General features: G+C 49.8%; 1 protein-coding gene across 1 annotated transcript in view; it reads right to left on the bottom strand.

The window, feature by feature from the left end:
- Positions 1-962: 962 nt before the first annotated feature.
- LOC115167158 (genetic suppressor element 1-like) overlaps positions 963-18,323 on the bottom strand; it is a 50,331-nt gene continuing 32,970 nt past the window's right edge. The window contains exons 3-5 of the mRNA XM_029721307.1: positions 2,659-2,825; positions 2,230-2,430; positions 963-1,296 (exon numbers count right to left, since the gene is read on the bottom strand). Coding sequence (XP_029577167.1) covers positions 987-1,296; positions 2,230-2,430; positions 2,659-2,825 — 678 coding nt within the window. The 3' untranslated portion in view covers positions 963-986. The remainder of the gene's footprint in view (positions 1,297-2,229; positions 2,431-2,658; positions 2,826-18,323) is intronic.

Genomic DNA, 18,323 nt, shown 5'->3' with positions numbered 1-18,323 from the left:
GGAAGAGAGAAGGAAAGAGTACCCATGAAGGGAAGAGAGAAGGAAAGAGACATAAGGGAAGAGAGAAGGAAAGAGAGACTAGAAGGGAAGGAAAGAAGAAGGAAGAAAGAGAGACATAAGGGAAGAGAGAAGGAAAGAGAGACATAAGGGAAGAGAGAAGGAAAGAGAGACATTAGGGAAGAGAGAAGGAAAGAGAGACATTAGGGAAGAGAGAAGGAAAGAGAGACATAAGGGAAGAGAGAAGGAAAGAGAGACATAAGGGAAGGGAGAAGGAAAGAGAGACATTAGGGAAGAGAGAAGGAAAGAGAGACATAAGAGAAGGAAAGAGACATTAGGGAAGAGAGAAGGAAAGAGAGACATAAGGGAAGAGAGAAGGAAAGAGAGACATTAGGGAAGAGAGAAGGAAAGAGATACATAAGGGAAGAGAGGAAAGAGAGACATAAGAGAAGGAAAGAGACAAGGGAAGAGAGAAGGAAAGAGAGACATAAGGGAAGGGAGAAGGAAAGAGAGACATTAGGGAAGAGAGAAGGAACGAGAGACATTAGGGAAGAGAGAAGGAAAGAGAGACATTAGGGAAGAGAGAAGGAAAGAGAGACATAAGGGAAGAGAGAAGGAAAGAGAGACATAAGAGAAGGAAAGAGAGACATTAGGGAAGAGAGAAGGAAAGATAAGAGGAGACATAAGGGAAGGGAGAGAAGGAAAGAGAGACATTCGGGAAGGAGAAGAAGAGAGACATTAGGAAGAGAAGAAGGAAAGAGAGACATTAGGGAAGAGAGAAGGAAAGAGAGACATTAGGGAAGAGAGAAGGAAAGAGAGACATTAGGGAAGAGAGAAGGAAGAGAGACATTAGGGAAGAGAGAAGGAAAGAGAGACATTAGGGAAGAGAGAAGGAAAGAGAGACATTAGGGAAGAGAGAAGGAAAGAGAGACATTAGGGAAGAGAGAAGGAAAGAGAGACATAAGAGAGAGAAGAATGACAGAGTATTATTATAGCTGACCATTACAACACTGTGAGAAAGACATTGAAAGACTTATTAAAAGATCAAACAGACAATTTCCCATTTGGTGTGTGTGTACACTATATGTGTATGTATGAGTGTGTAGAAGAGGACAGTACCTTTCAGACAGTCTCTCAGACTGCAGAGCGGACAGTGAGGCGTGTGTGAGGTCCCCAGGGTAGCGGACCCCCTGCAGGTGCATGTGGACAGCAGAGGGGTGCAGGGGGGGCAGGCCTCCCCCTCCTTGGAGCTGGTAGAACGGTGACCTCAGAGCTGATAGACAGAACGGATCATCCATCCTGAGAGGGGGGGGGGGGGGGGGAGGAGACCAACAGAGAGGAGGGAATTGAAAGGAAAGATAGAGAGGGAGAGAGACAAAGAGCGAGAGAGAGACAGAGCAATGGAGAGGGAGTTGAAAGGAAGAGAGAGAGAGAGAGTGAGAGAGAATAGAACAGTGAGTGTCCCAGTTAACCAGTGTTTACATCATTAACCTGAGCTGTGTCTCTCCATGGGAGGGGGAGGGGGCATTAGACGGTCAGCCAACCTGTCAAAATAACCTCAATCAACCCCACACAGCAAACACAGCCACACTTCACTCTCTTTGGATGTGTGTGTGTTTCAGAGAGAGAGAGAGAGAATGAGAGTGTGTGTGTGTGTGTTTGTGGATGAGAGAGATAGAGAAAGAGTCAGCAAATGTGTGTGTGTGTGTGTTGTCAGTCTGATGTCTGTGTCTGTCTCATCTCCTCATTAACTCCATTATTGGGCTGTGTGTGATGGCTTCTGCCCTCCTCTCATCCTGCTGTGCTGCTGACATAGCACAGTCATGTACCCTGTCCCATAGCCTACAGCACAGCAAACCCACACCCACACACACACACACACACACACACACACACACCCACACACACACCCACCCACACGCAAATGACAGGATCGAATTATAACTAAGCACTACCTGTCTCCATCAATTCTAAACCTTGTCATCAAACTGTCTGTCCACAGGAAACAGGACTAGAGGCTAACTGGGGCTGTCTTCAGCATCCCTGGAGGTAGTAGCCACCGACAACAACATCAAACACTAGCTAGCATGCTTGCATCCCTAGCCTTGAGTGTTAGCAAGCACTGGAAACTGAAAGAGTACCAAAGACTAGAGGCAATTCAAAGGTTCTGTTAGCATTGCTACCTAGCAGTAGCAGTCTTGTTGCTGATCAACGAGTGTTGTCCTGACTCACCTGTAGGGGGCGAAGGAGGGATGTGGCAGGTAGGAGGGGTGGTAGTAGGCGGCGGCTGCGGCGGCGGTGGCAGGGTCCAGGCCCAGGGGCAGTCCAGAAGGCATGCGGAGGTCCTCGGCCGTGGCGTAGGGGCGGAACCCCCGCAGGTACTCCTCTGGTACACCACCAGGGGGCACTCCATGGGGCAGCTGCCTGGGTAGACTGGTGAGAGGAGAAGGAGGGAGGGAGGAGAGGGAGAGAGGGAAGGAAGTATATAGGAATAATGAAGGAAGATGAGGGGTAGGGAGAGAAGGAGGGAGGGAGGGAAATAGGAAGCGAGGGGATTTAGTTATTGCATTTGATCATTAGAAATACACATAACACCTTCTAAAAGACAGGGTAGGACAGAGTGTACTGTCAGCACTGTACTGTACAGGCAGTGTTACCCACTTGAGGGGCTGGAAGCGTGCATCCTGCATGACAGCTCCGGGGCTCAGGCCAAAGGCATAGGGGTTTCCCATGAGGTGAGCAGGGACTGAGGAGCCACCTTTCTCCTGCTGGTGGGGCGCCTCTGCCCCCAGACGCTCCCTACTGACCCCACGAGGGCCCGAGTCAGCCTGAGAGAAAGAGAGAAAGAGGGAGAGCGAGAGGGGAGGGGAGAGGGAGAAGCACAGTCTTAGTAATTGTCCCCGGGGGCCTGTGACCGACACGGTTGTCCACACACTTGGACCACATCCTGGGGATGAGAGGAGGGAAGAATAGGCCCCTCTCTCGATCTCCTGCTGCCTCCTTCCTTTCCTTTCTCTCTTCCTGGCAACAGCCCCCCCCCATTCTAACACGCACGCACACACACAGAAATGGCGAGCTCTCTCGTCATACTAAACAAGGCTAGTCATCTGCTCTCTGAAGAGGACACCAAGCAGACACTAGCTCCTTCACACTGCATCACATCCTCTACTGCTGCTACTGGTCTCTTACTTCACAGATGGAAACACTCTTTTTCAGGACATATGAGTGAAGGTGTCTAGAGACACTGAAGCAGTAGTCTGAGCCTCCTCTACCCAGCACACTGCCTGTGATCCTGACAACAGAGCAGGAGTGTGTGTGTGTCTGGAGATGAGCCATGCTAGAACATCAACTGGCGGTGAAAACAAAGCCCACAGCATTCTCTCTCTCTCACACAAATACCCTCTACATTCTAGTAGAGGGATTTCTCTCTCTCTCTCTCTCTCTCTCTCGCTCTCTCTCTCTCTCACACACACACACACACACAGCAGGCCTGGGCTCACCTCACAGACACACAAACACACACTGTTTCAGCCCAACAAAGGCAACCTACAGAGAGAAAGGGGGAGAAGGCAGTGAAACTTTGGTTTGTCTCTGCCTACATATCCACTTACAGCATTTAGTCCAGGGTATGGAGAGAGGGGGAGGGAGAAAAGCAGCATTTAGTCCAGGGTATGGAGAGAGGGGGAGGGAGAAGAGCAGCATTTAGTCCAGGGTATGGATAGAGGGGGAGGGAGAAGAGCAGCATTTAGTCCAGGGTATGGAGAGAGGGGGAGGGAGAAGAGCAGCATTTAGTCCAGGGTATGGAGAGAGGGGGAGGGAGAAGAGCAGCATTTAGTCCAGGGTATAGAGAGAGGGGGAGAGAGAAGAGCAGCATTTAGTCCAGGGTATGGAGAGAGGGGGAGGGAGAAAAGCAGCATTTAGTCCAGGGTATGGAGAGAGGGGGAGGGAGAAGAGCAGCATTTAGTCCAGGGTATGGAGAGAGGGGGAGGGAGAAGAGCAGCATTTAGTCCAGGGTATGGAGAGAGGGGGAGGGAGAAGAGCAGCATTTAGTCCAGGGTATGGAGAGAGGGGGAGGGAGAAGAGCAGCATTTAGTCCAGGGTATAGAGAGAGGGGGAGGGAGAAGAGCAGCATTTAGTCCAGGGTATAGAGAGAGGGAGAGGGAGAAGAGCAGCATTTAGTCCAGGGTATGGAGAGAGAGGGGGAGGGGAGAAGAGCAGCATTTAGTCCAGGGTATGGAGAGAGGGGGAGGGAGAAGAGCAGCATTAGTCCAGGGTATGGAGAGAGGGGGAGGGAGAAGAGCAGCATTTAGTCCAGGGTATGGAGAGAGGGGGGAGGAGAAGAGCAGCATTTAGTCCCAGGGTATGGAGAGAGGGGGAGGGAGAAGAGCAGCATTTAGTCCAGGGTATGGAGAGAGGGGGAGGGAGAAGAGCAGCATTTAGTCCAGGGTATGGAGAGAGGGGGAGGGAGAAGAGCAGCATTTAGTCCAGGGTATGGAGAGAGGGGGGAGGGAGAAGAGCAGCATTTAGTCCAGGGTATGGAGAGAGGGGGAGGGAGAAGAGCAGCATTTAGTCCAGGGTATGGAGAGAGGGGGAGGGAGAAGAGCAGCATTTAGTCCAGGGTATGGAGAGAGGGGGAGGGAGAAGAGCAGCATTTAGTCCAGGGTATGGAGAGAGGGGGGGAGGGAGAAGAGCAGCATTTAGTCCAGGGTATGGAGAGAGGGGGAGGGAGAAGAGCAGCATTTAGTCCAGGGTATGGAGAGAGGGGGAGGGGAGAAGAGCAGCATTTAGTCCAGGGTATGGAGAGAGGGGGAGGGAGAAGAGCAGCATTTAGTCCAGGGTATGGAGAGAGGGGGGAGGGAGAAGAGCAGCATTTAGTCCAGGGTATGGAGAGAGGGGGAGGGGAAGAAGAGCAGCATTTAGTCCAGGGTATGAGAGAGGGGGAGGGAGAAGAGCCAGCATTTAGTCCAGGGTATGGAGAGAGGGGGAGGGAGAAGAGCAGCATTTAGTCCAGGGTATGGAGAGAGGGGGAGGGAGAAGAGCAGCATTTAGTCCCAGGGTATGGAGAGAGGGGGAGGGAGAAGAGCAGCATTTAGTCCAGGGTATGGAGAGAGGGGGAGGGAGAAGAGCAGCATTTAGTCCAGGGTATAGAGAGAGGGGGAGGGAGAAGAGCAGCATTTAGTCCAGGGTATGGAGAGAGGGGGAGGGAGAAGAGCAGCATTTAGTCCAGGGTATAGAGAGGGAGAAGAGCAGCATTTAGTCAAGGGTATGGAGAGAGGGAGAAAAGCAGCATTTAGTCCAGGGTATAGAGAGGGAGAAAAGCAGCATTTAGTCCAGGGTATGGAGAGAGAGGGGGAGGGAGAAGAGCAGCATTTAGTCCAGGGTATGGAGAGAGGGGGGAGGGAGAAGAGCAGCATTTAGTCCAGGGTATAGAGAGAGGGGGAGGGAGAAGAGCAGCATTTAGTCCAGGGTATGGAGAGAGGGGGAGGGAGAAGAGCAGCATTTAGTCCAGGGTATAGAGAGGGAGAAGAGCAGCATTTAGTCAAGGGTATGGAGAGAGGGAGAAAAGCAGCATTTAGTCCAGGGTATAGAGAGGGAGAAAAGCAGCATTTAGTCCAGGGTATGGAGAGAGAGGGGGAGGGAGAAGAGCAGCATTTAGTCCAGGGTATGGAGAGAGGGGGAGGGAGAAGAGCAGCATTTAGTCCAGGGTATAGAGAGAGGGGGAGGGAGAAGAGCAGCATTTAGTCCAGGGTATGGAGAGAGGGGGAGGGAGAAGTGCAGCATTTAGTCCAGGGTATAGAGAGAGGGGGAGGGAGAAGAGCAGCATTTAGTCCAGGGTATAGAGAGGGGGAGGGAGAAGAGCAGCATTTAGTCCAGGGTATAGAGAGAGGGGGAGGGAGAAGAGCAGCATTTAGTCCAGGGTATGGAGAGAGGGGGAGGAAGAAGAGCAGCATTTAGTCCAGGGTATAGAGAGGGAGAAGATCAGCATTTAGTCCAGGGTATGGAGAGAGGGAGAAAAGCAGCATTTAGTCCAGGGTATGGAGAGAGGGAGAAAAGCTGCATTTAGTCCAGAGTATGGAGAGAGGGAGAAAAGCTGCATTTAGTCCAGGGTATGGAGAGAGGGAGAAAAGCAGCATTTAGTCCAGGGTATGGAGACAGGGAGAAGAACAGTATTTAGTCCAGGGTATGGAGACAGGGAGAAGAACAGTATTTAGTCCAGGGTATGGAGACAGGGAGAAGAACAGTATTTAGTCCAGGGTATGGAGACAGGGAGAAGAACAGTATTTAGTCCAGGGTATGGTGACAGGGAGAAGAACAGTACTTAGTCCAGGGTATGGAGAGAGGGAGAAAAGCAGCATTTAGTCCAGGGTATGGAGAGAGGGAGAAAAGCAGCATTTAGTCCAAAGGTATGGAGACAGGGAGAAGAACAGTATTTAGTCCAGGGTATGGAGACAGGGAGAAGAACAGTACTTAGTCCAGGGTATGAAGAGAGGGAGAAAAGCAGCATTTAGCCCAGGGTATGGAGAGAGGGAGAAAAGCAGCATTTAGTCCAGGGTATGGAGAGAGGGAGAGGGAGAAGAACAGTATTTAGTCCAGGGTATGGAGAGAGGGAGAGGGAGAAAAGCACCATGTGAGTGGCTGGGTTCAAGGGCTCTTGGAGAGAAACAGAAGAGGGAGAAAGAAGGGGGTAGAAAGCAGTAGGGAGAGAATGATGGTAGAGAATGTCCAGGGATGAGAGAGTGGTTATTCCCTCTCTTCTACACCCTCCTCTCCCCACACACCAGATAATAGGAGACGTAAGAGCTAGGTACTGTTGCCATTAAAACACTTACAAAGGCAGGGGAAGGAGGGAGGAAGCTGTCCTGCTAAATTAACCCCAAGGATCCCTGGGAATAGAGGTAGGCTTTTCTATATCACTGTGTGTGTGTATAGTATGCTTGTGTGTGTGTACAGTATGTGTGTGAGTGTGTGTGTCTCTTTCCACTGTCACTGAGAAAACACAACCGATTTAGTCCCATTTACCCCTACGCCCTGTCCCATTACCCCCACCCCCTCTCCCAGTCAATGACCTGGGGTGACACTGACACACTAACAGTTCATATTAAATGCCTCTAATGTTCGCCCCTCGTTGTTAAACATGCTTCACTGAGCAGCCAGGCACAGTGGCCCCTGTCCCTCGCCCCAAACCCCCACACCAAGCCCCGTTTCCCCAGTCCCCCCTCCTGCCCTAATGGCTGTGTTAGCGTCAGGGAGGTGGGCTCTCCCTCCCCGATGAGCAGCCAACTGGAAAAGTGCTTCAGATATGTCAAAAGAACTCAAAATCAGAGAGGCCAGGAAAATGCAAGACGCCTCCATCCCGCTCCCCCTCCATCCTCCTCCTCCCTCCCTCTCTTCATCTCTATCCATGGAGGGTAAACGGTGGCTGTCTGGAGACAGTACAGACCTGCCTATTAGCAGGCACTCTGCTGTTATTTGTGGAAGGGCTGCTGACATCTAGCCCATCTCGCCCTCGCTTGCTGACACACACACACACACACACACACACACACACACACACACACACACACACACACACACACACACACACACACACACACACACACACACACACACACAGAGCCCATCTCTCCCCCTCTCCCACTGAGCGCCATATTACGTATTAGCACAGAATGAACAGAGCTAGCCCCGCCTAGCCCCTAATATCCCTGTAAATCAAGGAGAGAGGCGTTGGTGTGGCACGTTGGTGTGGCAGTGCCTGCCTGTCTGTCTGTCTGTCTGTCTCCTCGCTAGTCACCACCGTGAAATGGCAGCGTTTATTTTTAAACAACATCTGTTAGAGAGCCACCAGGAAAAGAGGATTTGTGTGTTTTCTCTGCCTCTCATCCGGCTGTTCTGATGCATCTTGATTCAATCATGACCCCACAGAGTGTTGGGAAGAATGTCTTTTCATTGTTTTAATATGAGCCTGACTAGTGTTGATAACAAACAGCCTTGCTCAAAACTATCGTTTTTAGAAAGTCGGTTAAGACATCTACTTTGTGCATGACACAAGACATTTTTCCAACAATTGTTTACAGACAGATTATTTCACTTATAATTCACTGTATCACAATTCCAGTGGGTCAGAAGTTTACATACAATATATCCACATAATTTACCTGCCTCATGATGCCATCTATTTTGTGAAGTGCACCAGTCCCTCCTGCAGCAAAGCATCCCCACAACATGATGCTACCACCCCCTTGCTTCATGGTTGGGATGGTGTTCTTCGGCTTGCAAGCGTCCCCCTTTTTCCTCCAAACATAACAATGATCATTATGGCCAAACAGTTCTATTTTTGTTTCATCAGACCAGAGGACATTTCTCCAAAAAGTATGATCTTTGTCCCCATGTGCAGTTGCAAACCGTAGTCTGGCTTTTTTATGGTGGTTTTGGAGCAGTGGCTTCTTCCTTGCTGAGCGCCCTTTCAGGTTATGTCAATATAGGACTCGTTTTACTGTGGATATAGATACTTTTGTACCGGTTTCCTTTCTAGGAGACAGAATGCGTCTCCTTCCTCAGCGGTATGACGGCTGCGTGGTCCCATGGTGTTTATACTTGTGTACTATTGTTTGTACAGATGAATGTGGAACCTTCAGGTGTTTGGAAATTGCTCCCAAGGATGAACCAGACTTTTGGAGGTCTCCAATTTTTTTCTGAGGTCTTTGCTGATTTCTTCAGATTTTCCCATGATCCCAAGCAAAGAGGCACTGAGTTTGAAGGTAGGCCTGGAAATACATCCACAGGTACACCTCCAAATGACTCAAATGATGTCAATTAGCCTAACAGAAGCTTCTAAAGCCATGACATCATTTTATGGAATTTTCCAAGCTGTTTAAAGGCACAGTCAACTTAGTGTATGTAAACTTCTGACCCACTGGAATTGTGATACAGTGAATTATAAGTGAAATAATCTGTCTGTAAACCATTGTTGGAGTGTATGTAAACTTCTGACTTCAACTGTACATATAGGTAGGGGTAAAGTGACTAGGTAACAGCAGTAGCAGCAGAGTTGGTGATGAGTCAAAAGAGTCTAAATGATTCCTCTATATTATAGTACAATAGCTGTTATACGGTATCTAAAACAAAGAAAGAAACAATATATGAAATAGAATATAGCATGCCCTCCGGTGGCCAAGTTACACTATTGCTATTGATTGGGTGCTCTCTCCTCCTCAGGTTGTTTACACACACACACACACACACACACACACACACACACACACACACACACACACACACGGATGCACCCACACTCACGGATGCACCCACACTCACGGATGCACCCACACACACACGCACAGACTTGGTCGAGTCTCAGAGGCTAGCAGATGCCTCTTGGGCCAAAGCAAAAATAAAAGAGGCTCTCGTAGCGCCTGTCTACAACCTGTGTGTGTGTGTGTGTGTGTGTGTGTGCGTTGAGAGGATGGTTGACTGTGCATCCTGTGTCTTTTGTCTGAGTGGAGGATAGCACTCACCCTCCACCCCACCCCCTCCTCCCCAAAAACCAGTCTGCAGAGTCCACAGGAGTCCACAGGAGTCCACAGGAGTCCACAGGAGTCCACAGGAGTCCACAGGAGCAGGGATAGAGCACAGAGCACTGACACCATCTGAGCCACAGACCTCTCTCTACTCCTCTCTCTCTGTCAACCTCTGCCCCCACTCTCCTCTTTCTCTCCTCTCTCTCTCACTCTCTCTCTCCTACTCTCTATATGAGAGACAACACCAGTTATCAGAGCCTGCTAAACCATCCTACACTAGAACAGAAGCAATGAGCCAGTACAACACACAGACTATTGATGAGCTGTTGGGATGACTTTACTGGCAGACAGGAGGCAGAACAGAGATGAATAGAGATTACTGTCTGACAAACACAGGCTGAGAGACAAAAGACTCACTGCACGGTGCCTGCTGCTACTGGGCTGTGTGTATGTGTGTTACTAATGATGATGGAGGACTCTGCTCTTGCTGTTTGTGTGCTGGGCTGACAGGATGACCCTGCAGGATGACCCCCCCCCCACACACACACACACACACACACACACCATCTTTCCCTGACCTTTAGCCCTGCTGGAGGCTTCACCCCAAAAATGTGCCCCTTATTTCTTAGACTCACACTGTGCAACAAAAACAATCTGATACGGATACTTTGATTTAGCCACACAGACACAGTGTATCACACCCTGGCGGCCCCCTCCGTGTAAGCCTGGGTCCTGGCGGCCCCCTCTGTGTAAGCCTGGGCCCTGGCGGTCCCCTGGTGAGGGGTGGGAGACCCCGCGTATGGGAGGGCGCTCATTTACGCCTCTCTGATGGAGCCATGAATCTAAATTGCCAATTAAAAAGCAATTACAGGCAGCAGCGGGAACAGACTCCTGCAGTCATTGAAGCAAAATACCAACGCGCCTCAACCTCTCGTCGCCTCCCCTCTCACCCTCCCTTCGCCTCCCCTCTCACCCTCCCTTCGCCTCTCCTCTCACCCTCCCTTCGCCTCTCCTCTCACCCTCCCTTCGCCTCTCCTCTCACCCTCCCTTCGCCTCCCCTCTCACCCTCCCTTCGCCTCTCCTCTCACCCTCCCTTCGCCTCTCCTCTCACCCTCCCTTCGCCTCTCCTCTCACCCTCCCTTCGCCTCTCCTCTCACCCTCCCTTCGCCTCCCCTCTCACCCTCCCTTCGCCTCCCCTCTCACCCTCCCTTCGCCTCCCCTCTCACCCTCCCTTCGCCTCCCCTCTCACTAGTGGTGTAACGGACCGTAGTTGATCCGTGATCCATATGGATCACCCCCCAAAGTTCGGCACGCATGTGAACCGCAGATCAATTGCAAAGTCTAACCATCATTGTGTGAGATACAGTTTTACTGCTGCTGTTACTTTTTAAAGTAATAATTCCCTAAATGTTGATGCAGAGTTGCAGTGAAAAGATAAAGACAAGACAGATGTGTGCTGTGTTTTACTCTGAAGCCTGAAGGTTGATGTGATTATTTTTAAAAAGCTGTTGTGTGTACTGTTCACGTGAACGGGGCATGTTTTTTATTTGTTTTTTATTTTTATTTCACCTTTATTTAACCAGGTAGGCAAATTGAGAACAAGTTCTCATTTACAACTGCGACCTGGCCAAGATAAAGCAAAGCAATGTGACACAGACAACAACACAGAGTTACACATGGAGTAAACAAACCAATAACACAATAAACAAGTCAATGATACAGTAGAAAAAAGAAAGTCTATATACAGTGTGTGCAAAAGGCATGTGGAGGTAGGCAATAAATAGGCCATAGGAGCAAATAATTACAATTTAGCAGATTAACACTGGAGTGATAAATGAGCATATGATGATGTGCATGTAGAAATACTGGTGTGCAAAAGAGCAGAAAAGTAAATAAAATAAAAACAGTAAGGGGATGTGGTAGGTAGATAGGGCATGCATTTGGTTTTACTAGTGTTTAAGATCAGTTGGAAGGAGTGTTGTATGGCATTGAAGCTCGTTTGGAGGTTAGTTAGCACAGTGTCAAAAGAAGGGCCAGTATACAGAATGGTGTCGTCTGCGTAGAGGTGGATCAGGGAATCGCCCGCAGCAAGAGCGACATCATTGATATATACAGAGAAAAGAGTCAGCCCAAGAATTGAACCCTGTGGTACCCTCCATAGAGACTGCCAGAGGTCCGGACAACAGGCCCTCCGATTTGTGACACTGAACTCTGTCTGCAAAGTAGTTGGTGAACCAGGCGAGGCAGTCGTTAGAAAAACCAAGGCTATTGAGTGTGCCGATAAGAATACGGTGATTGACAGAGTCGAAAGCTTTGGCCAGGTCGATGAAGACGGCTGCACAGTACTGTCTTTTATCGATGGCGGTTATGATATCATTTAGTACCTTGAGCGTGGCTGAGGTGCACCCGTGACCGGCTCGGAAACCGGATTGCACAGCGGAGAAGGTACGGTGGGATTCAAAATTATCAGTGATCTGTTTATTAACTTGGCTTTCGAAGACTTTGGATAGGCAGGGCAGGATGGAAATAGGTCTGTAACAGTTTGGGTCTAGAGTGTCACCCCCTTTGAAGAGGGGGATGACCGCGGCAGCTTTCCAATCTTTAGGGATCTTGGACGATATGAAAGAGAGGTTGAACAGACTGGTAATAGGGGTTGCAACAATGGCAGCGGATAGTTTTAGAAAGAGAGGGTCCAGATTGTCTAACCTAGCTGATTTGTATGGGTCCAGGTTTTGCAGCTCTTTCAGAACATCTGCTATCTGGATTTGGATGAAGGAGAAGCTGGGGAGGCTTGGGCGAGTAGCGGAGCTGTTGGCCGGGGTTGGAGTAGCCAGGAGGAAAGCATGGCCAGCCGTTGAGAAATGCTTATTGAAATGTTCGATTATCATGGATTTATCAGTGGTGAACGTGTTACCTAGCCTCAGTGCAGTGGGCAGCTGGGAGGAGGTGCTCTTGTTCTCCATGGACTTTACAGTGTCCCAAAACCTTTTGGAGTTAGAGCTACAGGATGCACATTTCTGCTTGAGAAAGCTAGCCTTTGCTTTCCTGACTGACTGCGTGTATTGGTTCCTGACTTCCCTGAACAGTTGCATATCACGGGGACTATTCGATGCTATTGCAGTCCGCCACAGGATGTTTTTGTGCTGGTCAAGGGCAGTCAGGTCTGGAGTGAACCAACGGCTATATCTGTTCTTAGTTCTGCATTTTTTGAACGGGCATGCTTATCTAAGATGGTGAGGAAATTACTTTTAAAGAACAACCAGGCACCCTCTACTGACGGAATGAGATCAATATCCTTCCAGGATACTCGGGCCAGGTCGATTAGAAAGGCCTGCTCGCAGAAGTGTTTTAGGGAGCGTTTGACAGTGCTGAGGGGTGGTCGTTTGACTGCGGACCCATAGCGGATGCAGGCAATGAGGCAGTGATCGCTGAGATCCTGATTGAAAACAGCGGAGGTGTATTTGGAGGGCAAGTTGGTCAGGATAGTATCTATGAGGGTGCCCATGTTTACGGATTTGAGGTTGTACCTGGTGGGTTCCTTGATGATTTGTGTGAGATTGAGGGCATCTAGCTTAGATTGTAGACCTGCCGGAGTGTTAAGCATATCCCAGTTTAGGTCACCTAACAGAACGTACTCTGAGGCTAAATGGGGGGCGATCAATTCACAAATGGTGTCCAGGGCACAGCTGGGAGCGAAGGGGGGTCGATAGCAGGCGGCAACAGTGAGAGACTTATTTCTGGAGAGATTATTTTTTTAAATTAGAAGTTCGAACTGTTTGGGTATAGACCTGGAAAGTATGACAGAACTTTGCAGGCTATCTCTGCAGTAGATTGCAACTCCTTCCCCTTTGGCAGTTCTATCTTGACGAAAAATGTTGTAGTTGGGTATGGAAATCTCAGAATTTTTGGTGGCCTTCCTAAGCCAGGATTCAGACACGGCTAGGACATCAGGGTTGGCGGAGTGTGCTAAAGCAGTGAGTAAAACAAACTTAAGGAGGAGGCTTCTGATGTTGACATGCATGAAACCAAGGCTTTTTCGATCACAGAAGTCAACAAATGAGGGTGCCTGGCGACATGCAGGGCCTGGGTTTACCTCCACATCACCAGAGGAACAGAGGAGGAGTAGGATAAGGGTACAGCTAAAGGCTATAAGAACTGGTCGTCTAGAGCGTTGGGGACAGAGAATAAGAGGAGCAGATTTCTGGGCGTGTAGAATAGATTCAGGGCATAATGTGCAGACAGGGGTATGGTGGGGTGCGGGTACAGCGGAGGTAAGCCCAGGCACTGAGTGATGAGAAGAGAGGTTGTATCTCTGGACATGCTGGTTATAATGGGTGAGGTCATCGCATGTGTGGGAGGTGGGACAAAGGAGGTAACAGAGGTATGATGAGTGGAACTAGGGGCTCCACTGTAAACTAAAACAATAACTAACCTAAGCAACAGTATACAAGGCATATTGACATTTGAGAGAGACATACAGCGAGGCATAAAAGTAATCACAGGTGTTGATTGGGAGAGCTAGCTAGACAACAACGAGTGAGACAACAGCTGATCAGCTAAAACAACAACAACAGGTAAAATGGCGATGACTGGACAGAGAGGGTCGGTTAACTACACACACAGCCTGAGTTCGCGGCTGGGGCCGACAGATAAACAAATAATAAACAGAATGGAGTACCGTGATTAGTGGACCTCCAGGGTAACAGAAAGCTACATGACTGTGACTGCTCACTACACCACAGAGGAGTGGACCTCCAGGGCAACAGAAAGCTACGTGACTGTGACTGTTCACTACACCACAGAGGAGTGGACCTCCAGGGTAACAGAAAGCTACGTGACTGTGACTGTTCACTACACCACAGAGGAGTGAGAGATGTGAAGTCTGGTGCTACAGACACGCCCCCTCTATGAGAGTCACACAGGCACAAATCTGGCGCAGGTACTGCTAGGAGCAGCTAGGAGCAGCTAGGAGCAGCTAGGAGCAGCTAGGAGCAGCTAGGAGCAGCTAGGAGCAGCTAGGAGCAGCTAGGAGCAGCTAGGAGCAGCTAGGAGCAGCTAGGAGCAGCTAGGAGCAGCTAGGAGCAGCTAGGAGCAGTAGCAGAGTGGAAGCTAGAGAGGCCCAATAGCAATATCCCAACCACCACAGATAATGCCAAGAACCAAGTAAATGCAGTAATAGAGGCTGGACTGGAGCCACAGATAGCTTGTTTTGCATGTGATCAATTTAGCATCCCAAAGGGGAATCTCAGTGAACCAGATGGACCGCCTCCTTGGAGGATCAGGAAGGTGGTTTCCCTTTTCCACCGAAGCACAACAGCCGCTCATGTGCTTAAGACCAAGCAAGAAATGCTACAGCTACCGACCCACAAGCTCATACACCATGTCACAACAAGATGGAACTCCACTTATGACATGTTGGAGCGCCATCTTGAGCAGCAGGCAGCTGTTTACTCTACACTGACAGACAAGACACTGAAAAAAACAAAGACATCGTCACCTTGTCTGATGATGACGTGAACGTGGCAGAGGAGGTCCTCCAGGTCCTCCAACCCCTCAAAACGGTTACAACCCTATTGAGCACTGAAACTGCACTGTCTGTGTCCATGATCCTACCTCTGAAAACAACGATTCTACCATCCATGACACCAAGTGAGAAAGACAGCACCATCACTAGAGATGTGAAGGCTGCCATTAGGCCTTCATAGATCTACTGCACTGGATCCAAGGTTCAAGTCCCTGTCTCACCTAGACCCCGTCTGTTCAAGTCCCTGTCTCACCTAGACCCTGTCTGTTCAAGTCCCTGTCTCACCTAGACCCTGTCTGTTCAAGTCCCTGTCTGTTCAAGTCCCTGTCTCACCTAGACCCTGTCTGTTCAAGTCCCTGTCTCACCTAGACCCTGCCTGTTCAAGTCCCTGTCTCACCTAGACCCTGTCTGTTCAAGTCCCTGTCTCACCCAGACCCTGCCTGTTCAAGTCCCTGTCTCACCTAGACCCTGTCTCACCTAGACCCTGTCTGTTCAAGTCCCTGTCTCACCTAGACCCTGTCTGTTCAAGTCCCTGTCTCACCTAGACCCTGTCTGTTCAAGTCCCTGTCTCACCTAGACCCTGTCTGTTCAAGTCCCTGTCTCACCTAGACCCTGTCTGTTCAAGTCCCTGCCTGTTCAAGTCCCTGTCTCACCTAGACCCTGTCTGTTCAAGTCCCTGTCTCACCTAGACCCTGTCTGTTCAAGTCCCTGTCTGTTCAAGTCCCTGTCTCACCTAGACCCTGTCTGTTCAAGTCCCTGCCTGTTCAAGTCCCTGTCTCACCTAGACCCTGTCTGTTCAAGTCCCTGTCTCACCTAGACCCTGTCTGTTCAAGTCCCTGCCTGTTCAAGTCCCTGTCTCACCTAGACCCTGTCTGTTCAAGTCCCTGTCTCACCTAGACCCTGTCTGTTCAAGTCCCTGTCTCACCTAGACCCTGTCTGTTCAAGTCCCTGCCTGTTCAAGTCCCTGCCTGTTCAAGTCCCTGTCTCACCTAGTCCCTGTCTCACCTAGACCCTGTCTGTTCAAGTCCCTGCCTGTTCAAGTCCCTGTCTCACCTAGACCCTGTCTGTTCAAGTCCCTGTCTCACCTAGACCCTGTCTGTTCAAGTCCCTGCCTGTTCAAGTCCCTGTCTCACCTAGACCCTGTCTGTTCCAAGTCCGTCTGTTCAAGTCCCTGTCTCACCTAGACCCTGTCTGTTCAAGTCCCTGCCTGTTCGAGTCCCTGTCTCACCTAGACCCTGTCTGTTCAAGTCCCTGTCTCACCTAGACCCTGCCTGTTCAAGTCCCTGTCTCACCTAGACCCTGTCTGTTCAAGTCCCTGTCTCACCTAGACCCTGCCTGTTCAAGTCCCTGTCTCACCTAGACCCTGTCTCACCTAGACCCTGTCTGTTCAAGTCCCTGTCTCACCTAGACACTGTCTGTTCAAGTCCCTGTCTGTTCAAGTCCCTGTCTCACCTAGACCCTGTCTGTTCAAGTCCCTGCCTGTTCAAGTCCCTGTCTCACCTAGACCCTGTCTGTTCAAGTCCCTGTCTCACCTAGACCCTGTCTGTTCAAGTCCCTGCCTGTTCAAGTCCCTGTCTCACCTAGACCCTGTCTGTTCAAGTCCCTGTCTCACCTAGACCCTGTCTGTTCAAGTCCCTGTCTCACCTAGACCCTGTCTGTTCAAGTCCCTGCCTGTTCAAGTCCCTGCCTGTTCAAGTCCCTGTCTCACCTAGTCCCTGTCTCACCTAGACCCTGTCTGTTCAAGTCCCTGCCTGTTCAAGTCCCTGTCTCACCTAGACCCTGTCTGTTCAAGTCCCTGTCTCACCTAGACCCTGTCTGTTCAAGTCCCTGCCTGTTCAAGTCCCTGTCTCACCTAGACCCTGTCTGTTCAAGTCCGTCTGTTCAAGTCCCTGTCTCACCTAGACCCTGTCTGTTCAAGTCCCTGCCTGTTCGAGTCCCTGTCTCACCTAGACCCTGTCTGTTCAAGTCCCTGTCTCACCTAGACCCTGCCTGTTCAAGTCCCTGTCTCACCTAGACCCTGTCTGTTCAAGTCCCTGTCTCACCTAGACCCTGCCTGTTCAAGTCCCTGTCTCACCTAGACCCTGTCTCACCTAGACCCTGTCTGTTCAAGTCCCTGTCTCACCTAGACCCTGCCTCTTCAAGTCCCTGTCTCACCTAGACCCTGCATGTTCAAGTCCCTGTCTCACCTAGACCCTGTCTGTTCAAGTCCCTGTCTCACCTAGACCCTGTCTGTTCAAGTCACTGTCTCACCTAGACCCTGTCTCACCTAGACCCTGTCTGTTCAAGTCCCTGTCTCACCTAGACCCTGCCTGTTCAAGTCCCTGTCTCACCTAGACCCTGTCTGTTCAAGTCCCTGTCTCACCTAGACCCTGCCTGTTCAAGTCCGTCTCACCTAGACCCTGTCTCACCTAGACCCTGTCTGTTCAAGTCCCTGTCTCACCTAGACCCTGCCTGTTCAAGTCCCTGTCTCACCGAGACCCTGCATGTTCAAGTCCCTGTCTCACCTAGACCCTGTCTGTTCAAGTCCCTGTCTCACCTAGACCCTGTCTGTTCAAGTCCCTGTCTCACCTAGACCCTGTCTCACCTAGACCCTGCCCTACAGCGGAGGACATACAGTGATCTCACCACTGAGACTGTGGCCACTGAAGAGGTAAAACAATAAATAAGAGTGAATTACTTCAATAATAAATATACTCTAATCTTAGTCTATGCTATTAGAATCATCCATTTTTTATTTGGAATAATACTGGATTTTATTAAATGTTATTGCCACAATTCTAGTTCTATGAAATATTATTTATTTTCATGAGTCAGTTTAATAGATCAAGTCATTTTCTTTGCAGGGTCAAGCCACAGAGATGACAGGAGCAGACTCAGAGGCATCTCCTCCACAAAATCATTTGGCCATGAAGGAGCTTTTCGGGGAGATCTTTGCGAGCAAGGACACAGGCAAGACGTTTGCCAACACCATCAAAGAGGAGGTAGCATCCTACAAGGCAGCAAGCGGCATTCCAGTGGATGGTGATCCACTGCCTTGGTGGAAAAGCGTGTAAATACCCTGACATTGCCATGATGGCAAGATGCTACCGGGCTGTGCCTGGCACTTCATTACCTAGTGAGAGGGTGTTCTCCACGGCAGGGGACATAGTGACTGTAAAGAGGTCTCCCCAGACAATGCAGACGTCCTCATCTTTTAGAAAAGTCATGTGAAGTTATAAGCTCAGGTCTGCTTTGCTTTCTTTCTTTTTTTACATGTTTTTGATGATGTTGACACAGACTATTTT

This window comes from Salmo trutta, chromosome 29 (assembly GCF_901001165.1).
Source record: "Salmo trutta chromosome 29, fSalTru1.1, whole genome shotgun sequence".
Taxonomy (NCBI): domain Eukaryota; kingdom Metazoa; phylum Chordata; class Actinopteri; order Salmoniformes; family Salmonidae; genus Salmo; species Salmo trutta.
This window is presented reverse-complemented; position numbering and strand designations above follow the sequence as displayed.